The sequence below is a fragment of the Balaenoptera acutorostrata genome, chromosome 1 (genome assembly GCF_949987535.1).
Source record: "Balaenoptera acutorostrata chromosome 1, mBalAcu1.1, whole genome shotgun sequence".
Lineage (NCBI taxonomy): Eukaryota > Metazoa > Chordata > Mammalia > Artiodactyla > Balaenopteridae > Balaenoptera > Balaenoptera acutorostrata.
The window spans coordinates 141,050,602-141,074,898 of record NC_080064.1 but is presented as its reverse complement, the minus strand read 5'-3'; the positions used below and the strand labels follow the sequence as shown (position 1 = coordinate 141,074,898).

General features: G+C 35.1%; 1 protein-coding gene across 4 annotated transcripts in view; it reads left to right on the top strand.

The window, feature by feature from the left end:
- Positions 1–24,297, top strand: part of ACBD6 (acyl-CoA binding domain containing 6) — a 242,340-nt gene that overhangs the window by 104,832 nt on the left and 113,211 nt on the right. For all 4 annotated transcript variants that reach the window (XM_007188191.2, XM_007188192.3, XM_057557063.1 and 1 more), the window contains exons 5-6: positions 2,309–2,414; positions 16,808–16,897. In XM_007188191.2, coding sequence (XP_007188253.1) covers positions 2,309–2,414; positions 16,808–16,897 — 196 coding nt within the window. The remainder of the gene's footprint in view (positions 1–2,308; positions 2,415–16,807; positions 16,898–24,297) is intronic.

Below are 24,297 nucleotides of genomic sequence, written 5' to 3'. Positions count from 1 at the left end.
TTTATATTTAATTTACATTGTGTACTCTACCCTGAAGTATTTTATAAATACCTCTATGTGCCTAACATACTTAGCAATGATAAACTGCAGTTGATAAGCAGGTATACAGATGAAAAAATGCCCCGACCTCCAAAAAATTCACATACCAAAACAAAATAATTGATATAAATGATACATATAAGAAACATTGAGAATATATTAAGCAATATAAACATTTTAAATAAGTTTGTACTATATTTACTTTTTTACTGCTTATGGCATAAGTGTACAAGCACATTTGGAATTAAGGAAAAAGGACCACATGGAAGGTCCTCTCATCTCTGAATTATCCTTGCATTTTACTGGGTATGGGTAACTTACATCCCAAGGATCCTCCATACTTTCCTTTCTGTGCCCCACCACCAACTCCCCATTATTTTCAAATCCAAAACAATTGGTGAGTAGTGTATTTTTTATTATGACTTAAAATGATGCAATACTTTCTCTCACAGTTGAAGTTTCTGCCTCTTGAATTAGAGGGGTCTCTGTTATTGTATTGAAGGACAGTAGGTCCCTCTCTTTCCCAAGTCAGAATGCTGAATGCACTTTTTCATAGAAAGTATTTTTTGTGATAGTTAAATATAGCTAAAATACTATTATATGCAGCCTTAATTTAAAAAATCAGACTTCTCCTTTCAGGGGTTTTGGCCTCAGACTTCACTATTTTCTTCCAGAATAAGTGATCTGGAAAAGCATTTTCTCTTTTGCAAATGAACATTTTCAAGAGACCCTATTTTTTTTTAAAACATGATTTTTTTCCTGGAAACTTGGCTCATTTTCTCCAGCTTGAAGCAGGCTGTTTCTCCTCTGTATTCTGATAGGCCTTTTTAAAGATCCAATTTTACCTTATGTTAATGGTATATAGATTTTTATCATCTCAGCCATACTGTACATGTATTGAATGCAAAGTTCCTTGCTTATCCTTATCATCTCTTATCAACAGAATCTTGTCCAGTGCCTTGCATGTAGTAGGTGCTCAATTAAATACATGACATGCATAAGGAAGGCTTAGACTGTTAATGTCAAAGTAGTATGTTTTAAGTTAATCACCTCTGACTAGAAATAACTTTTATAGGGTATAAGGTATTGGCTTTTAAGATAGAAGGACTCCTGTGGTCAGATGCTTTTTTTCTGATGAATGGAAGCTATGACCTTATAGGTTGTAGAACATACTAGTTATAATGTTTGAAACTCAAATTGCATTATTTTATGCCTGTTTAGAAAATGTAGAACAGTTTCATTATTAATATTCCAAATTACTGATCTTTTGGGAGTCACAGATCCTTTTGAGAACCTCATTGAAGCTACCTCCCCCTTCCCCACCTACCCACTGCCAACACAGAAAAATGCATTATGCATTTGCACAGATAATTCTGTATACTATTTTAGAGAACTCATAGACCTCATGTTAAGAACTTCTGCTTTAGATTCTGGAAGAGACTACAGCTTACTAATTGAGATGTAGCTTGATATAATAGAAAAATGGACTATATGCAAAATCAGTTGATCTGAGTCCTTGATAAATGTGATGCCATTTGACAGGTCATATAACCTCTCCTTACCTGTTTCTTCATCTGTGAAGTGAAGCAGCTGTTGGATAAGATTAAGTGAATTAGTACATTGATATGCCTAGAATAGTGCTGAGTACATACTGTGTTTCCCAGTCTTTATTTTTATTATCTCATGAAGGACTTCTGAATTTTGTGATGCTTTAATTATCTTTCCCTTAAGAAAATTACTTTGGTGTGTGTGTATATATGTTCGTGTGTGTGTGTAATTTCTTAAAAACTTGGATAGCAACCAACTTATCATTCTTTTATTCTGTAAGAGAAGTAGTAAGCTATGTCCTGATCTTTTGCTCCCTCTATGATCTTTTGCTACCTCTATACAGGCAATAGTAAATGACCTTCTCACTGCAGTGCTACAATTGAAAATTCTGAGTCAGAGGATATATGTGCCTGTCAGTGTATAAAAGTAACTGGGGAGAAAAAGAGCACTGAGAAAATCTACTCAAGATGTTATATTAGTGTACTAGTGTAACTTGTTAAAGCAGATGAAGCTCTTCTCTATAATTATAGTTGCTAGGAACTTTAGTCTTTTCAGAGATTGGATGTATTACGTCTTACTGAAAATCCACTATTGTTCATGTAAAATTCTTTATAAAAACAGATTCCACTAATGTTTGCAGCAAACAGATTGTATTAAAAATATGTAACTTTTATGTATTACCTAGTAAGACAAACACTATTTTTTTTTTTACTCTAATTAGGGAAGAAGACAAAAACATATTTGATTACTGCAGGGAAAACAACATTGACCATATAACCAAAGTCTTCAAATCAAAAAACGTGGATGTGAATATGAAAGATGAAGAGGTATGAAAAACATGCCCTGTTAATTATTTTCTTATGCTTTGTTGTTCTGCCCCAGTGCTTTTTTTCTACACAGCAGGCCTCTGAACTACAACTCAAACCACATTATGGTTAAGAGTATATCAGAATATCTAAATGAGATGGTGTCACCCAGTTAAGATACTTTCTGTGTCTGTATCCATCATATTTCTGTCCATTATAGAAGTTACTAGCTGAAACTTGCAGCAGGAAAATAACTTACATTTGTTCATGTTAAAGGGAGAGACTATTAACATATTTATGTAAAATCTATAGGTAATATAAAAATATTTATAAATAGCTTTAGTATCTTCTATCATTATACCTGAAACAAGTATATTGTCCTTTGCCCAGTAACTGTATTTCTAGAAAACTGTCAAAATTTTGGTAAATCCAATCATTTAAATGCAGGCCCGCTATTTAAAGGGATCCTATACTAAATTATTCTGTAAAATATGTTACTTATTAATTTATTTGTGAATAAAACTGTTCACATATTGAGCTTAAACTGTCCCTGAATTATAGTTGTTTAAAAAGGAGCAAAATTTACTAATCACTTTTAATCATTTTTCTCATTCTTTGATAATGCAGTGAAGATGATCAAAATGACCAGAAGGTGGCAATTGTTAGGAAGAGGACATGCAGTGATCATAGATGATGCGTAGAGTAAATGATCAACTTCTGTATTAATTGAGGGCTCTCTATACAGGTTAGCCCTTAATATTATCTCACTTTTAGGCAGCATCTTTCCTGTAATATATTTTTAGTGACATCTGGAGCTGAAAATGTAAGACTGTAATTCTACAGTAAAGTTTGTTCTCCTATAAATAATGAAAGGAGTCAAGAAAGATGTTGCTAGAGAAAAGTGGAAGCCAGATTGTGAAACAGTTAACACCGGCTCTTCTGATTCCCACTTGGGTTCTTTTTTTACCTTTCAGGATCAGAATACATTTTATTTTAGTCAATCAGGCACGATTGCTTCCCTTGATTTTATTGTTGTTTTTAATGTTTGTGCTCACGAGTTAAGATTTTTATGAAGTTAATACATGTGGATAGTTCAAAGGAAATCAAATAGTACTATAAGTCTTATAACAAAAAATGTACTCCCTTATCTGCATCCTTCTCACATTTGATTCTAGCTCCGTTGAGGCAAAAACTTTCAGTGCTTTTAGTTGTTCCTTTTGCAATTTACCTACATAATTCTAAATAATATACTTGTATCTCTTGATTTTCCAAGTCTAAACATTATTGATTTTCTTCTATGTTATATTAGGATTTAGCTCTTTTACTCATCTTCCCCCTCTCTCTCCCCACCCTCTTAACATAGTTATATCACAATTTTTAGTGTCAGTTTTCTGATTGCATCTCTATTAGATCAGTGTTTTTATTATAATTACAAATTATACTATAATTAATAATGTAATATAGTCAATTATGATTATAATATAACTATATTATTATGACTATATAAATATTGTTTGTTGCTGAGCTATGGACTGTATTATGTGTATTAGTCAGCTTTTGCTGTAGCAAAAACAAAACAAACAAAACCCCAAACTTCAGTGGCTAACAACATTTATTTCTTGCACATATCAAAAGCCTTGGAACCAGTTGAGACTCTGCTGGCTTCTACTAACCTTGTTTGTGCTCAGTTCATCTTGATTTCATATGTCTTCTCATTCTGAGATCTAATCCCAATGGATAGACCCTATATGGGGCAGACAATAAAGGCAGACAGAACCAGACCCCACAAATACATTTAAAGCTTTCCTTGGATGTAGCATGTGTCACATCTACTCACATTCCTTTGTCTAAAACAAGTCACAAGGCCAAGCCCCAGGTCAGTATAGTAGGAAGTCTGCTCTGATTACAGGGAAGCAAGGCAAGGGTGGAAAGGGAATGAATAAATTATATAATTATGAATAATGCAATTTACATACCATGGTACAACATTTTGTTTTTCTTAAGGTTAATAATGGCCTCTTTTTTTTTTTTTTTTTCTTGGTCTTCTATGTTCTTATTGAATTCTTTCCTCAAATTGCCCAGTAGAGGTCTTCTCTGTGCAGTCAAGCACATCAGGTAATCAATCCCATGTGTTTTTTAGCAGTATCCCTCTGGAACCCTCCTTCCTTCTTCATCTCTAAACTGGACTGGTTGTTCTCTAGGCCTCTCGCATAGATGTCATTCTGGGATTATGCTTTACCACTGTCTTTGGAATTCTCTTCCCCTTTTTCCTGGATTTTTCTGTTTTCTGGATCCCAGGTCTTCATCTTTTATTGTTTACTTCTCTGTTTTGATGGAGTGTCTCGTCCACTAGCGTCCTCTTTTATTTATTTCCTGGTTTTGAAGGAGCATTTCCTTTAGTAGCTTCCTGGGTAAATGTTTTGAGATCTTCCTTGTTGAAAATGTTTCTATCAGAGCTCTTGGTGTATTCCATATGCTCAGTAAAGATTTGATGAATTATGAGTGAATGAATGAATAAGCAGAAGCAGCATAGTATAATGGTGATGAGCTGGACTACCTGGGTCTAAGTGCTAGCACTGTCACTTCCTAGCTGTATGACCTTTGTCAAGTTCATTCTGTCTCAGGTTCCTAATGTGTAAAATGGGAATAAGTACCTGTGTCAGAATTGTTTTGAGTATTATATATAAGGCACTCAAACAGTACCTGAAACACACATGCCAAGCACTCAAATGTTAGCTGTCTTGATTATCCTTAGTGAATAATATGAATGAAGGATGATGTTATAATGAAGAAATGAAGAAACCACAACTTTTTTTTGTAAAGACTTAATTTTTTTTTTTTTTAAGAACAGAGCAGTTTTAGGTTTTATAATAAATTTGAGAGGAAGGTACAGAGATTTCCCATATGACCCAACATTATTAACATGGTACTTTTTTTTTTTTAAACCAAGGATGAACCTACAGTGATATATCATTACCATCCAAAGTCCATAATTTACTTTAGGGTTCCTCTTGGTGTTGTATATTCTATGTATTTGGACAAATGTATAATGAAATATTCATCATTACAGTATCATACAGACTCTTTTCACTGCCCTAAAAATCCTATGTGCTCTGAATATTCATATCCCCCGCTCCCCTGGCAACCACTGATCTTTTGGTTGTCTCCATAGTTTTGCCTTTTCCAGAAGGCCATATAGTTGGAATCGCGCAGTATGTAGACTTTTCAGATTGGCTTCTTTCACTTAGTAATGTGCATTTGAGTTTCCTCCATATCTTCTGATGGCTTGAGAGCTCATTTCCTTTCAGCACCGAGTAATATTCCATCGTTTAGACGTACCACAGTTTATTTATCCGTTCACCTCCTGAGGGCTTTTCTTGGTTGCCTCTGAGTTTTGGCAATTATGCATAAAGCTGCTATAAACATCCATGGGCACGTTTTGTGTAGACGTAAGTTTTCAGTTCCTTTGGGTAAATAACAAGGAGTACAATTTGTAGATGACATGGTAAGAGTATGTTTAGTTTATTAAGAAACCACCAAATTGTCTTCCAAAATGGCTGTGCCATCTTGTATTTCTACCATCCATGAATGATGCTCTTTTGTTAGGTATAGACACGTTAAGAATTGTTACATCTTCTTGGAGAATTGACCTCTTTATCATTATGTAATACCCTTCTTTATCCCTCATAACTTTACTTACTTTGAAGTTTGCTCTGACTGAAATTAATATAGCTAATCCTGTTTTCCTATTGTGTGTTAGCATGGTATTTTTTTCTCCGTCCATTTACTTTTAATCTATATGTGCCTATATATTTCAAGTAGGTTTCTTATAGACAGCATATTGTTGGGTTGTGTTTTTGATCCACTCTGACAGTCTGTCTTTTAATTGGTACACTTAGGCCATTGACATTCAGAGTGATTACTGATATAGTTGGATTAATATTTACCATATTTGTTACTGTTTTCTATATGTTGCCCTTGTTCTTTGTTCCTGTTTTTGTCTTCCACTCTTTTCCTGCCTTTTGTGGTTCTAATTGAGCATTTAATATGATTTTCTTTCCTTTCTTAGCATATCAGTTATGCTTTTTTTGACCTTTTATAGTGGTTGTCCTAGAGTTTGCGATATACATTTATAACTAATCTAAGTTCACTTTCAAATAACATGATACCATCGTGGGTAGTGTGAGTGCCTTATAAAAACAAAATATTCCTAATTTCTCCCTCCTGTCCCTTGTATCATTGCTGTCACTCATTTCACTTACATAAAAGCATACATAAGCATGTATATATGCGTGTTTGTATATTTGTACACACATAAGATATATATATGATACATAAGCATGTATAATCAAATACATTGTTGCTATTATTTTGAACAAACTGTTATCTTAGATCAATTAAGAGTAAGAAAAATAAAAGTTTTATAGGACCTTCATTATTCCTTCTTTGATGCTCCTTCTTTCTTTATGTAGATCAGTTTCTGACCTACATTATTTTCCGTCTCTAAAGAATTTCTTCTAACATTTCTTGCAAGGGAGGTGTATTGGCAACAGATTTCCTCAATATTTGTTTGAGAAAGTCTTTATTTCTCCTTCACTTTTGAAGGATAATTTCTCAGGATACAGAATTCTAGGTTAGCAGGGGTTTTTCCTCAACAGTTTAAATATGCCACTCCACTCTCTTCTCACTTGCATGGTTTCTGAGGAGAAGTCTGATGTAATTCTTATCTTTTTTTCTCTATAAGTGATGTGGTTTTTTTCCTCTGGCTTCTTTCAGGATTTTTCTTTATCTTTGATTTTCTGTAATTTGAAAATGATATGCCTAGTGTAGTTTTTGAAGCATTTATTTTGTGTGGTGCTCTCTGAGCTTCCTGGATCTGTGGCTTGGTGTCTAGCATTAATTTTTTTCCAGTCTTTGTTCTCTTCACTTTTCAGTTTTTGAGGATTCTATTGATACATCTTCTAGCTCAGAGATTCTTTCTTCAGCCATGTCTGGTATACTAATAAGCCCATCACAGGCATTTTTAAAATTTCTGTTACAGTGGTTTTTTTATCTCTATCATTTCTTTTTGGTTATTAGGATTTCTATTTCTCTGCTTACATTGTCTGTCTGTCCTTGCATGGTGCCTGCTTTATTCATTAGAGCCCTTAGCATATTAATCATAGTTGTTTTAAATTTTCAACCTGATAATTCCAGCATCTCTGCCCTGTTTCATTCTGATGCTTACTCTGTTTCTTCAAATTGTGGATTTTTTGCCTTTTGGTTTGTCTTGTAATTTTTACTGATAGCTGGACTTGATATACCAGATAAAAGGAACTGCTATAAATAGGCCCTTAGTAATGTGGTGGTGAGGTGTTGGGGAGATGGTCCTGTGTTCCTATGATTTGGTCTCAGTTTTGTAGTGAGCCTATGCCTCTGGACTGGGAATATCACAAATGTTTCTCATTTTTTTTTCCTCCCCCTTTAGATGGGACAAAATGGCTGGAGTTGACTGGAGTTGGGTATTTCCCTTCCCCCAGGTCAGTTAGGCTCTGATAATACCCCAACAGGTTAGGTGCTGGTTAACCAGTTTCCCCTGAAGGCAGGTGGTTTTGAGAACAACAGAGTGCTTTGGCATATTTCAGAATGGTTAATTTCCCCTCCCCCCTGCCAGAAGCATGAGGGGATGTTTCTCTGACATATATTGTGGGAACCTACTAAAACTCCTAGAAGTAAATCTCACACTATTGGGGGGGGTGGGGATAGAGGGGTTGAGTAGATGCCCTTGGAGTTTTTAACCCTCAGAGTTGTCTGCACTGTGCCTCCAGCAATTCATTAATTACAGTCAGGTTTTCCTGCCTGGCTCTGATTCCCCAGGTGGTTTCCACTTGTGAGGCTCTGCTCCAGGATGTCGAGTTCACCTATCTGTCTCTCTAGTCTCAGGGGCAGTGGTTTGCCCTGTGTCTTTGCCTTTCTTATGGATCTAAGAATTGTTGATTTTTCAGTCTCTTCAGCTTTTTTGTTTGTTGTTAGGATGGAGTGGCAACTTCCTAGCTCCTTATATATGGAACTGGAAACGAAAAGCCCACTTAACTTTTCAAGGTCACTTTTTCACTGGAAATGATTGTGTATGTACTATATTGTATACTATATTATATTATATTATATATATGTATGTACTATATTATCCCTGTTAGAATTCTCCATCTTTCAAATAATACTATTTTATACAGTGTGGGTTATAGTTTACAGAGTACTTTCCCCATATTTACAACTCTGTAAGGTACTTTCACTTATTACCGTGTTGTCTTCACAACAGCCCTGTAAGGTAGATGTTATCCTTATTTCACAGACAGGAACTATTTCAGAGATGTACACATTACTTGTTCGAATACATACAACTGCTAAGTGGCAATGCAGGTCTGAGAGAGTGTTCTTTTCACCACTGGATTTAAGAAGGATAATCAATTTCCAGTCGACCCTGCTACTGTTGTGCTCTGATTTGCAACAATTTCTTTTATAAAATAGTCAAATCCACCTGTGACCTCTGCAAGGATCATTGGGCAGCAATGATAGGGATAAAATAAATGTCTAGAACTCAAATAGCTTACACTAAACAACACCATTTTTTTGTGATAATAAAAGTAATTAACACTTGTAAAATATCTTGCTTCTCTCATTTAGTGACTTTGATATAGAACGGTTTCCCAGGTCTTCCAGTTTGTTACCCATGCAGCTACCTTTCCCCCAAGTCTGCCAGAACACTTGTGTTTCCATGAACAGATGAAGTGCTTACACATTCATAGACTGAGACGCCCAGAATTCAGTTGGGTTCTCTCATTGCTCCAAGCAGATTTCTGCCCTTTCAGCCATGACAACTCAGGCTGGGCTCTGAATACTGATGGCAAGTCCTTTTATTATTAATCAGGGATTTGTATGAATTAATTTAAGAACGTGAGGGAGGTGGGAGCTTAAAATTAGAATCAAACTTAACATCCTAAATAAAATAAAGGGTACTGCTTCATGACACTTAAAGCTCTAGCAAATAAAACAACTTTGCAAGCTTTGGTGATGGATTAAAAGTATATAATCTCAAAGTTAAGTTGCTAGCTAAATACTTTTAACCCCTTTATCAGAAAAAAGACATTTCCCTACTATAATAAGTTGGGTAACAATTACAATTTTGAAAGGACATCCAGATCTTCTAGGTGTTTGTCTAATATTTGAACTTGAGTTATTTCACTGCTGATTGCCTAAAATTCTTTGGGATGGTATATGACTTTATTTAAAATGTTCATTCAGCAGATTCAGCCCAATTTCAGTCTTTCCCTGAGATGATTAAAAATTACATTTATTGCACTTAAAATTTTTTGTGAGCACATAGAGAAATTTAATTATAGTCATAACATGATAAGCCACATTTGCACTCCCACATATTGAAATAAACATAATTATTATATTGCCTAAAATGCTTAGATTTGAATCTATAGCTATCATAGCACATGAACATATATATATATAAAATGCCTTTTAAATAAAATATTCCTATTCTATAATGAAGTTACTTTATTATGCACAAGTATAGTTCCTGGTGTGTATCTTTTATTTAAGTTGTAATTGCTACAAATATAGTAAGGCATATATTTCTAATCTGAGAAAATTATGTGGTGTTTCCTACTGATACGGTAATTTGGATGCTGTCTATATTTCACGTAATAGAAAAAGTTTTGTAGTTATACTTACTATTCAGGACGCTATAGGTTCCAAGTTTATAGCATCATGGTGTTCTGTGTACTCATTTTTTATTTAAATTACAGCTTTTATTAAATTTTTTAATCATTTGCAGAAATGTTTGGAAATTGAGGTATAGATAATATGAAGAGAAAGGTGAAGATCTAAAAGCTTATACATATTTTAAAATGGTGCTTCAACTTTTATTTTTTGAGTCAGTTAATATAACTCTTCACACATGCCACATATTTATAGTTCTTCCAAGAAAATATCTTGGATGATTTAAATAATTATAAAGTATACTTAATATATGAACAGAATATTTCTTATCAATCATCAGGCACATATTATGTCTCCACAATTCTTGTCACACAATTTATTTCTCAGATCAGTGCCATATACAGTAGACACTGAATACATGCTTCTCAGTGATATTTAAATAATATTTTATTTATTTCTAATTATTTTTGGCTGTGTTGGGTCTTCGTTGCGGTGCGTGAGCTTCTCATTGCGGTGTCTTCTCTTGTTGCGGAGCACGGGTTCTAGGTGCATGGGCTTCAGTAGTTGTGGCACACGGGCTCAGTAGTTGTGGTGCCTGGGCTCTAGAGTGCAGGCTCAGTAGTTGTGGCGCACGGACTTGGTTGCTCTGTGGCATGTGGGATCTTCCCAGACCAGGGCTCGAACTCATGTCCCCTGCATTGGCAGGGGGATTCTTAACCACTGCGCCACCAGGGAAGTCCCTTAAATAGTATTTTAAACTTTTACATTAATTTAAATTTGTTTTAGAACAAATGTAGCAATATAATATTTGAACGAATTAGATGACATTATTCCAGTGCAGCTATCATCACTCCCCCCAGAAGCATTCATACAATTCACTGGTTTTTCCATAGATTTTTGTCTAATACACTCAAAAATTCCTCTTTTATTGAGCTACTTCTTTAGTTAAGTTCTTTCTGTCCTTTTGAAGGTCTAATTTTATACCGTTTTCCATATGTTTATTGATTCTTTCAAATACTTTGAAGAAGATCACCTTTCTCTTGACTCCATTCCTTTCTGTACTTGCTTTGTTTTAAATTTGTGGCTCATGTCAGAATACAGTTTACATGCTTTTGGCTTGAGAAACTGCTGCAAAATCTGGCAAAACTGACAGTACTAACCTAACAAAGAAGCAAAAGGTTTAAGAGGCAGAGTCAGTGTACTAAGGCTCAATTTATGCTTCTATTTAAGAAAGGAAGGAAAAAATGCATCCTCTTAAATAACTTTCTACACTTGAGTATATGTTAGTTGGGTTATGTAGTTGATTAACATATTAATTTGAAGGAACTCTGTTTATTCACACTAATAATTGAGAAACGCATTCTAAACTGTCAAATTATGCTCATTTGTATTAATACAGGCAACACCATTTAAAAATCAAGCCTATGGTAATACTTTACACCAGAAACTCATACTTAATGCAAAATGAGAAAATAGTGAAAGTCATTTAAATCTTATGAGCTTTGGCAGCATACTTTTTTTTGATTTTTTTATCATGGTAAAATATACATAACAAAATTCACAGATTTAACCATTTTCAAGTGTACAGTTCTGTGTCATTAAGTACTTTTACATTGTTTAACCATCACCACAGTTTATCTCCAGAACTTTTTCATCTTCCCCAACTGAAATTCTGGACCTATTAAACACTAACTCCTCATTCCTCCCCTTCCCACAGCCCCTGGCAGCCACCATTCTACTTTCTGTGTCTATGAATCTGACTACTCTAGGTACTTCGTGTAAATGGAATCATACAATCATACACAAGCTCTCTTGAGACTGGCTTATTTCAGTTAGCATAATGTCTTCAAGGTTCGTCCATGTTATAACATGTCAAAGTTTCCTTCTTTTTTAAAATGAATGATATTTATATGTATATACTGCATTTTGTTTATTTAAATATCCATCTGTGGACAATTGGGTTGCTTTCATATTTTGGCTAATATGAATAACGCGGCTGTGAATGTGGGTGTGCAAATTTTTGTTTGATTTTTTCCAACACTTTGTTATGAAAATTTGTAAACATACAGGAAAGTTGAAAGAATTTTACAGTGAACATCTATATCCCTACCGCTAGATTCTACCACTAGTTATTTTACTATGTTTGCTTTATCAATATCTAGCCGTTTCTCTATCCATCCATCAATTGATCTTATGTTTGATGCATTTCAGAGTATTTTATAGACAATAAATTTTCTTCTAAATGCTTCAGCATACATATCATTAACTAGAGTTCAGTATTAGTTTGGGTCGTCTTTTAAGGTAACATGTATATATACAGTGAAATGCACAAATCTGAAGTGCACATTCAGTTAATTTTGACAAATGCACATACCTGTGTAACCGAAACTCCTGTCAAGATATAGAACATTACTGTCACCCCAGAAGATTCCCTCATGCCCCATCCCAGGTGGTTCTTTCTCCTAATCGTACAAAGGTAACCACTGTTCTGATAATTCTTCTACCATAGATTGGTTTTGCCTGTTCTAGAACTTTATATAGATGGAATCATAATATGTACTTTTTTGTGTAAGGCTTCTTTCATTTAGCATAGTGTTTTTGAAGTTCATTGATATTGTCATATAGATCAGTATTTCCTTCCTTTATATTGCTGACTAATATTCCATTGTATGAATATGAATACATCATAGTGTATTTATCCATTATCTTCTGATGGACACCTGGCTACCTTATTATTATCAGTGGATTACTTATTACTTTATACAGGATGAAGTAATATCTCCCTTGCTTACTCCTTAACCCTTTAGTTACTAACATTATGGCTTAGTAAATGCTTATAAAGGGAGTTTCTAAAGTAGTGTATTTAAAATCCTTCTGAATTCCCTGATAGCTCAGCAATACCATTTCCTTTTACCTTAGATCTTAGCCAGTGAAGGAGAGCAAGTATTCACTTATTTTAAATGTGTATTAGCTTCCATGCTAGCCACATCTTGAGATCATAAACTACCACCCGATCCTACTGCTGTCTGAGTTTTTGAAAGAACATTGTTGGTTCACTAATGAGGGGTGGGTGGAAGTAGGAGGCTTTGTGTAGTTTCTGGTGGTTGCAGGTGGGGGAGTTCTCACTGTGGCCAGCTGCTACACTGGCAGCAGCAAAGGGTAGAAGATAGGGATAGGAGAGAGGAGGCAGAGACACTACAGGTTATTGGTAGCTGAAGTCAATCAATTGTAAATTGAAACCCAATTTTTTGGAGAGAGAAATTCGTCAACCTATTTGCAGTATTTCACTTAGTAATTAGACAGTACTATACCATACCATCTGTGATAGAATGGCAACTCTTAACAAATTTAAACATACCAACTTTGCCATGTTTTTGTCTACTGTATGTATGGTGTACATGCTTGTTTGTATCTGTTCTCAAAATACCCTAAGAACATCGAGTCATTTTATAATACCATCTCTTTTCATTTAATTTGTGATATCCAGGAGAAAATCTAATTTTTAAAAATTCTACATGGTTTAAGAACAAGTAACCAAGGATATCAAAGAAGCATATAAAATATTAAGACCCACTCTGTATTTTCCAGAAGGTATGAAAGTAATACCACTTAATAGGTTAGCTGCCACCCTGCACTTTCCAAGCACTTTAGAGTCATTCATCTGTCTGAGGTAATACGGTATTTGCACCCTTGGTTAACAGATGGGAACTCTTTCTTCCCCGCTGTGTTTTACTGTATTTGAATTCCAGAATTTATCCAGAGCTCTCCAAACAGTGCTTGTGGTCTTCTGCTGGCCTAACAAAGATTCCTTTTAATAATGGATTTCCCCACAAATATCCCAAATAGTTCTGCGATATTCTTTCAGAAGTTGTTAAAACTAGAAGCAACAAACAATTGCCAGCTTTTGTGGTAACAGTAAAAATACATTTAACTTGAAAATTTGTAAGAGATTATATCATTCATAGAAGATAAAACAATTATATCTAAAAATAGGTAAAATATCTCATAAGTTTGTATAAAATCTTTAAGCAAATATAAATTTAATGTGCACCTAATTGATGGTTTTCCTTCTGGAAGAGAAATTATGGAATCCTGTATCTAAAATAATTTAATAAATTTAATAATTGCATTATATTGGTCCATATATGTTTATGGTTAACAAAGAGAAAGGAAAGAAACCACAGGTGTTTATTTACTGATTTTATCAGTAGGGGTTACGAAGATAGTATCTCTGCAAATTACTGGTTATTTATTACTTGAACTAATAATCTTAAATTAGAGTATGTTTATAGGAACTCTACAATTTGAAAAAGTAAAGAGTTGTCACATTCACATACCTGGTTGTGCTGATCTTTGTTCATTTAAATGCAGGATATTTGAAGGCAAAAATTCCAAAGCCTGATTTATTTTATCTATGCTTATTTACAGGTATGTTTAATCCTGCTCTTGTTTTTGAACTTCTTAATGCTGCATAAAAATATTAATCATTAGGTGGTCTTAATGTAGCTATCTTCAGCACTTCTGCAGAAAGTCATTGTCAGAGAATTCATTCTAATTCAAGGTTAATTAGTGTACCATTAAAATAATGTGTTATAAAAATTAATTACATTGCAGGTCAGAAAACCTGTTAAAAAGCATAGTGTAAATGTCTGAGAGCACATCATCCTCCTTAAAACATTGCTATACAAGTGCCACCCTTCTAGAAAATATATCCAAAGTGAAAATCACGACTGAGGTCCAGTCATAGGTGTTTCCTCTAAAGTAAATTTTTGACACCACATATGGGAAATTTAAAATATAACTCCCCATTAACAGTAAAATGCGTTGCTTGTCTGCTTTCCCACCGAAACAGCTAAGGATTTATAATTTAGCATTAGTCGATGTAACCCTGTTGGGTTAAACCTAAGGAGAAATCAGGAATCTGGTTGAGAAATAGAAATTATCTGTACATCTTGTAGTAAAAATACTAGATATATTAATATTATGTTTTCTTACTTAACTATTAGGTACTTCTGGTAGGTGCCCTGTGTAAGTCTATCAGACATCATTTTAACTATGTAGTAATTCTTGTTAATAATTTAACTTAATAGCCATAAAATGTACAGTTAAAATTAGAACTAAGAATGATACAGACTTTGACATTTTATCTGATTATTTTAATGTAAAAGCTGTGGAACAATTACATTGAACTATAAAATATTTTATACATTGGTATTAGTTCTGAGAGTCTAATTAGAATATGTTTATTCATATGGAGGGTTTTGAAATTAGTGCTCTAGTAACACTAAATCAGTACACATTAGAGCTGGAGAACATTTAACATAGGCAGCTCTATTCTCTACTCCACAATACATTTTTTACTTGGCTTTAAGAATTGTCTCCATTTAAAAAATTTTTTAGTGGGCTCTGAACAAACTAGTTTTGCTGTTACAATAAACTGTGAATGATTTGCCCACGCTTTAAAATTTTCTGCTTCCTTTCCTCTTTGGATTTTGTGTAAGCCTATTGAAAAACAGATATTCACAGGTAAGTAAAAATAAATTGAACAAATGAAAGAAAAAGAAAAGGACAATTTGTAAGGAAGAAGTTGTATTACTTTTTTTGTTTGTTTGTTTCAAGAATAGTTCCTGGTTTAATTAGTTGAACTAATAGGTATGTGAAGAGAGTCTGAAAGGTGAAGTGTGTGAGTTTAGAAAAGCTTTCTTGAAAGGTGCTTTTTACTTTAAAGTCATCTTTGTCCCAGCTTATATCAGCTTAAATCTTTTCTAAAATGACATAAAGCAGGGATTTCAACTTAATTTGGAAAAACATTCCATTCTTTAAAAAATGACATCACTACCACCCTGAAAAAAGTAGTGTTAAGCCATACATCACTCATTTCTTCAGAAAAGCCCTTACCTTTGGGGGTTTTGTTTATTCTTTGGACCAAGTAGGCTCCTTTCATTAACTAAACCAGGATTTCTGACAGTGGAGAAAAGAATTAACACATTGAGAGTAACTGTTCATCCTTGGTAGACAACAGTTAAAATTAATGTTTCATATTTAGTACTTTTGTCTCCTAACAGTTAATATCTATTCTGTTTTACAAGTGGCTTTCACAGTCAACATTTGAAGATAAACACTAGCAGACTTTACTAATGTTTTGGGGATATTTCAGGGTGTAAATTTGGGATATGAAGGGGAAATGCTTAGTTTCAAAGTGATTAAATTTTCTTACATTTTAAGGAATAAACTTGAGGAAATTTAGATAAACTGCATTTAGATTATGATCTCTACCTAGGTTTAAGTACTCATTTTTTTTTTATCCATAGGATTTTTTTCTCTAGAAGTGGACATAATTTAAAACTATCTCTTACCTTTATAGAGTACTTTAAAATTTACAAAGCATTATTTTGTAACTCATTCATTCAACAAATGTTACTGGTATTATTGTTGTTAGTGTTACCCCCACGCTGTGGGTGAGGAAACTGTTCAGGCTGAAGAAAGTCACTGGGCTAGTACAGAACAGATTCCAGAAGTAGAACTCAGGATTTTCTATTGATTTCCAGTCTGCTGCTTTTCCCATAGAACATTTTATATCAATCATTCTTAGAATAGTTAACCTACATTTTTGCACATTACTCTGTCTTTCTTCAGACTTTATATCTTTTATATGGTCCCACAGCTGGATTAACAAATTCATTTATCTTTTTCTGTGTTTTTAGGGCAGAGCTCTACTCCATTGGGCTTGTGATCGAGGACATAAGGAACTAGTCACAGTCCTGCTACAACATAGGGCTGATATTAACTGTCAGGTAAGAGTGATGAAAAGGGAGCTTTTTTTAAAAAATTGGGGTAAAATCCACATAAAATAAAATTTACCATATTAACAATTTTAAAGTGTACGGTCGAGTGGCATTAATACATTTAACAATGTGCAACCATCACTACTGTCTTGTCCTGCAGCATTTTCATCACCCCGGAAGTACGCTTTGTACCCATTAAGCAGTCACTCCCTATTTCCCCCTCACTCCAGACCTTAGCAACAACTAATCTGCTTTCTCAATGGATTTGCCTCTTCTAGATATTTCATATAAATGGAGTCATAAAATATGTGGCCTTTGTTTCTGGCTTCTTTCACTTGGCATATTTTCAAGGATTATCCATGTTGTAACATGTAACAGTACTTCATTCCTTTTTGTGGCTAAATAATATTCCGTTGTATGGATAGACCACATTTTACCAGTTCATCAGCTGATGAGCAGTTGGGTTGTTTCCACCCTTTGGCAGTTGTGAATAATTGCGGTGAACAATTTGTGTACATGTTTTTGTTTAAACACTTGTTTTCAGTTCTTTTGGTTCTGTACCTAGGAGGAGAATTTAAGTTATATGGTAATTTGATGTTTAACTTTTTGAGGAACCTCCAAACTTTTCCACAGGAGCTACACCATTTTACATTCCCACCAGCAATTCATGAGTGTTCCAGTTTTTCCACTTCTTCACCAATACACATTATTTTTCTGTTCATTAGCCATTCTAGTGGGCATGAAGTGATATCTCATCATGGTATGGTTTTGATTTGCATTTCCCTAATGACTAATGATGTTGAGTATCTTTTCATGTACTTGTTGACAGTTTATATGTCTTCTTTGGAAAAATGTCTATTTAAGTGTTTCACCCCTTTTTAAACTGAGTCGTCTTTTATATTTAAGATCTAAAAATTCTTTATATATATATTCTAGACATTAGACCATTATCAGATGTATGATTTGCAGATATCTTCTCCCTTTTCGTGGGCTGTCTTTTCGCTTTCTTAATAGTGTCCTTTGGTGCATGTAAAGTTTTTAATTTTGATGAAGTCCAGTGTATCTATTTCCTTTTGTTGGTTGTGCTTTTGGCATCATACCTAAGAAACCTTTGCCAAATCCAAGGTCGTTAAGATTTACCCCGAAGTTTTCTTTCTTTCTTTTTCTCTTTTTTTTTTGACTGTGGCAAAATATATATAACATAAAATTTACCACTTTAACCATTTTAAGTGTACAGTTCTGTGGCATTAACTACTTTTATGGTGTTCAACCATCACCACCATTCATCTCTAGAACCTTTTCATCTTCTCCAATTGAAACTCTGTACTCAAAACTAGCTCCCCATTCCCCACCCCACCCCCTCAGCCCCTGGCAGCCACCATTCTACTTTCTCTCTTCATGAATTTGACTACTCTAGATACCTCACATAAGTAGAATCATACAATATTTGTCCTTTTGTGACTGGCTTATTTCACTTAGCATAATGTCTTCAAGGTTCATCCCTGATGTAGCATGTGTCAGAATTTCTTTCCTTTTTAAAACTAAATAATGTTGCATTGTATGTATATACCATATTTTGTTTATCCAGATATCCATCTACAGACACTTAGGTGACTTTCATCTTTTGGCTGTTGTGATTAATACTTCTATGAATATGGGTAACAAATGTCTGTTTGAGTCCTTGCTTTCATTTCTTTTGAGTATATACCCAGAAGTGGAATTGCTGGATCATATGGTAATTCTTTGTTTAATGTTTTGAAGAATCACCATACCATTTCCACAGTGGCTGCACGATTCTACCTTCCCATCAACAGTGCACAGTTGTTCCAGTTTCTCTAAATCCTTACCAACACTTGTTATTTTCTGTATTTCTGATATTAGCCATCCTGGTGGGTGTGAAGTGGTATCTCATTGTGGTTTTAATTTCACTTCCATAATGATTAATGATGTTGAACATTATTAATGTTGAACAATCAATTTTGGCCATTTGTATATCTTCTTTGGAGAAATGTCTGTTCATGTCTTTTGCCCATTCTTTAATTGGGTTGTTTGGGGTTTTTTTGTTGTTAAGCTGTAAGAAGTCTTTATATAGTCTGGATATCAACCCCTTATCAGATGCACGATTTACAAATATTTTCTCCCATTCTTTGGGTTTTCTTTCACTCTGCTGATAATAGTGTCCTTTGATGCACAATAGTTTAAAATTTTGATGAATTTCAACTTATGTATTTTTCCTTTTGTTGCCTGTGTTTTTGGTATCATATCCAAGAAATTATTGCAAAATGCCATGCCACGAAGCTTTTTCCCAGGTTTTCTTTAAGAGCTTTATAATTTTAGCTTTGTTTTTTGACCCATTTTGAGTAAAAGGTAACGTAAGGGTCCAGCTTCATTTTTTTGCATGTGGATATTCAGTTTTCCCAGCGCCATTTGTTGAGAGGCTGTCCTTTCTTCACTGAATGGTCCTGACACCCCTTGTCAAAAATCACTTGACCATATATGCAAGAGTTTGGGATCTCTATTCTATTCCATCGGTCTATATGTCTGTCTTTATGCCACTACTACACTGGTTTGATTACTGTAGCTTGGTAGTAATTTTTGAAATCAGGAAGTGTGAGACTTCCAACTTGTTTTTCTTTTTCAAGATTGTTTTGGCTATTCTGGGTCCCTTAAGTTTCCATATGAATCTTAGGATGGATTTTTCTAATTCTACGAAAAAGTCATTGGGGTTTTGATGAGGTTGCATTGAATCTGTAGATCGATTTGGGGAGTACAGGTTTCCCCTGCTCTCTGAAAGTAAAGCATTCCCACGAAACCTTTTGTAAGCCAAAATGATGTAAAGCAAAGAAGCAGTTACCTTAGGACACATCTTGCTAACGAATGCACAAAGTAAACTGAGATAAAGCACAGATGCTCACACAGTTAAAAGTTATGGTGGCTTCGTGCTGAGATGCACAGTGTAGTTCCTGGAGAAGGAGCTAGGTGGTGCCGCTCTTGGTGCTCAGGGTGCACGCTGCCTCTACAATAGCCAGCTGCAAAACAAAGGGCAAGCGCTGGTTTTGCTTTTCGCCTTTTTTTGTAAAAGCAAAAATCGTCTTCAGATTTCTTTCAGTTAGCAAAAATAGGTACTAATGTAGGTCTTTAGTAAAAGTGAAGTGGCATAAAGCAGACTTTTGAAAAGCAAGAGATACCTGTATTGTCATCTTAACAATGGTAAGTCTTCCAATCCATGGAATGGCCTTTCTTTGTGCCTCTAATTTCTTTCAGCATTGTTTTATAATTTTCAGTGTACAGTACGTTTGCCTCCTTGGTTTATTCGTGAGTATTTTATTCTTCTTTGACACTACTGTAAATGAAACTATTTTCTAAATTTCTTTTTTTGATTATTCATTGTTAGTGTTTAGAAATGCAAGTGATTTTTGTGTGTTGATTTTTTATCCTGCAACTTTGCTGAATTTGCTTATTCTAACAGCTTTTTGTGGAATCTTAAGGGTTTTCTACATATAAGATATGTTATCTATGAACAGAGATAATTTTACTTCTTCCTTTCCAACTTGGATGCCTTTTATTTCATTTTCTTGCCTAATTGCTCTGACTAGACCTTCTAGTACTATGTTGAATAAAAGTAGTGAAAGTGGGCATCCTTGTCTTATTTAGGAGTTTGCTTTTTAATTTAGTATAAATTATACTAAAGATAGATATAAAATGCTTTTCCTTTACATAATATTTGTTGGCATATACATCCGTTCCACTTTAGCCTCCTTGGCCTCCTGGGCTCACCCTGAACTTTTCATCAAGTCTGAAATTTTCAGTTCTAATTATACTCTCCAATTCATTTCATTCTAAATCTCTTATTTGACTTTATGGAAATCCCGAGTCCCTTGACTGATCTACCTTCTCCCATTTTAGTTCATTTTGTCCACTCTCATGCAATTATCCTCATCTTCGTTCCCATTCCTTGTTTTTCAACTGTGGTAGCCACCTGGAAAAACGCTAATTCTGATTACAGTTGCCTGCCTTCTATACATCTACACTCTGGGTCTGGGCAAAGCTAGAAAAAAAAATTACTCAGCCCAGATATTATCATAAATCATGGTATCCATCTTTAATTTTGACTGGCAAGTCTTACCGTCTTTCTTATTCTCACATTTTCCCTTATTTCACAGACAAAATAGAAGACCTCTTGTCTGCAACCTGTCTCTCAGCCAGTAGCTGCAGCAACATATATTTCTTGGACACCCCTCAGACATTCCAAATGCACAGTGTCTAACACTGAACTTACCATCTCTCAACAGCCACCCCCCACCGCCGCCCCGTAATTGGCATCAGCATCCACCCAGTGCTCCAGGACTCATCCTTGATTCTTCTCTCATTTTCACACCCACTGAAGTCCTATAGGTTCTGCCTGCTAAGTGTACCTCAAATCTGTCCACTTCTCTATTTCAGCATTGCCAGCACACTAGTTTAAGCTTATTAAATTATTTCAGCAGCTCTCAACTATATCCCTGCTTCTAATCTTGACATCCTTCGATACATTTCCCACTTTTCATCTAGAGAGTCTTTCTAAAATGCTAATTTTCAGGGGCTCCCTGGTGGCGCAGAGGTTGAGAATCCGCCTGCCAATGCAGGGGACACGGGCTCGAGCCCTGGTCCGGGAAGATCCCACATGCCGCGGAGCAACTGAGCCCGTGCGCCGCAACTACTGAGCCTGTGCTCTAGAGCCCGCGAGCCACAACTACTGAAGCTCGTGCGCCTAGAGCCCGTGCTCCACAACAAGAGAAGCCACTGCAATGAGAAGTCCACGCACTGCAACAAGGACCCAACACAGCCAAAAATAAATAAATAAAATAAATAAATTAGGGGAAAAAAAGAATAAAATGCTAATTTTCAGATGTTCTCTTGTTTACTTTTATTATTCTAAGATAAAATCTAAATTTAATTTTCCCTGTAAAACCCTTCATGATCTGGACCTTGCTTACCTCTCCACTTATTTCTCAGCACACTCCTACCTTATGGTATGCTGAGTTCCACTGGTTCTGAAGAACTTGACATGCTGCTCACCTGTTGGTCTTCTTTTTTTTTTTTTTTTTTTGAACATCTTTATAGGAGTGTAATTGCTTTACATTATTGTGTTAGTTTCTGCTGTATAACAAAGTGAATCAGCTATATGTATACATATATCCCCATATCCCCTCCCTCTTCAGCCTCCCTCCCACCCTCCCTATCTCACCCCTCTAGATGGTCACAAAGCACCAACCTGATCTCCCTGTGCTATGCGGCTGCTTCCCACTAGCTAGCTATTTTACATTTTGTAGTGTATATATGTCCATGACACTCTCTCACCCTGTCACATCTCACTCCTCCCACTCCCCATATCCTGAAGTCCATTCTTTAGTAGGTCTGTGTCTTTACTCCCATCCTGCCACTAGGTTCTTCATGACCTTTTTTTTTTTTATCCCTTAGATTCCATATATATATGTTAGCATACTATATTTGTTTTTCTCTTTCTGACTTACTTCACTCTGTATGACAGACTCTAACTCCATCCACCTCATTACAAATACCTCCATTTCATTTCTTTTTATGGCTGAGTAATATTCCACTGTATATATGTGCCACATCTTCTTTATCCATTCATCCGATGATGGACACTTAGGTTGCTTCCATGTCCTGGCTATTGTAAATAGAGCTGCAATGAACATTTTGGTACATGACTCTTTTTGAATTATGGTTTTCTCAGGTATATGCCCAGTAGTGGGATTGCTGAGTCATATGTTAGTTCTATTTTTAGTATTTTTAGGAACCTCCATACTGTTCTCCATAGTGGCTGTATCAATTTACATTCCCACCAACAGTGCAAGAGGGTTCCCTTTTCTCCACACCCTCTCCAGCATTTATTGTTTGTAGATTTTTTGATGATGGCCATTCTCACTGGTGTGAGGAGATACCTCATTGTAGTTCTAATTTGCATTTCTCTAATAATTAGTGATGTTGAGCATCCTTTCATGTGTTTGTTGGCAATCTGTATATCTTCTTTGGAGAAATGTCTATTTAGGTCTTCTGCCCATTTTTGGATTGGGTTGTTTGTTTTATTGATATTGAGCTGCATGAGCTGCTTGTATTTTGGAGATGAATCCTTTGTCAGTTGCTTCGTTTGCAAATATTTTCTCCCATTCTGAGGGTTGTCTTTTCGTCCTGTTTATGGTTTCCTTTGCTGTGCAAAAGCTTTTAAGTTTCATTAGGTCCCATTTGTTTATTTTTGTTTTTATTTCCATTTCTCTAGGAGGTGGGTCAAAAAGGATCTTGCTGTGATTTATGTCACAGAGTGTTCTGCCTATGTTTTCCTCTAAGAGTTTGATAGTGTCTGGCCTTACATTTAGGTCTTTAATCCATTTTGAGTTTATTTTTGTGTATGGTGTTAGGGAGTGTTCTAATTTCATTCTTTTACATGTAGCTATCCAGTTTTCCCAGCAGCGCTTATTCAAGAGGCTGTCTTTTCTCCATTATATATTCTTGCCTCCTTTATCAAAGATAAGGTGACCATATGTGCGTGGGTTTATCTCTGGGCTTTCTATCCTGTTCCATTGATCTATATTTCTGTTTTTGTGCCAGTGCCATACTGTCTTGATTACTGTAACTATGTAGTATAGTCTGAAGTCAGGGAGCCTGATTCCTCCAGCTCCGTTTTTCTTTCTCAAGATTGCTTTGGCTATTCGAGGTCTTTTGTGTTTCAATACAGATTGTGACATTTTTTTGTTCTAGTTCTGTGAAAAATGCCATTGGTAGTTTGATAGGGATTGCATTGAATCTGTAGATTGCTTTGGGTAGTATAGTCATTTTCACAATGTTGATTCTTCCAATCCAAGAACATGGTATATCTCTCCATCTGTTGGTATCATCTTTAATTTCTTTCATCAGTGTCTTACAGTTTTCTGCATACAGGTCTTTTGTCTGCTTAGGTAGGTTTATTCCTAGGTATTTTATTCCTTTTGTTGCAGTGGTAAATGGGAGTGTTTCCTTAATTTCAGTTTCAGATTTTTCATCATTAGTGTATAGGAATGGAAGAGCTTTCTGTGCATTAATTTTGTATCCTGCTACTTTACCAAATTCATTGATTAGCTCTAGTAGTTTTCTGGTAGCATCTTTAGGATTCTGTATGTATAGTATTATGTCATCTGCAAACAGTGACAGTTTCACTTCTTCTTTTCCTATTTGGATTCCTTTTATTTCTTTTTCTTCTCTGATTGCTGTGACTAAAACTTCTAAAACTATGTTGAATAATAGTGGTGAGAGTGGGCAGCCTTGTCTTGTTCCTGATGTGAGTGGAAATGGTTTCAGTTTTTCACCATTGAGAACGATGTTTGCTGTGGGTTTGTCATATATGGCCTTTATTATGTTGAGGTAAGTTCCCT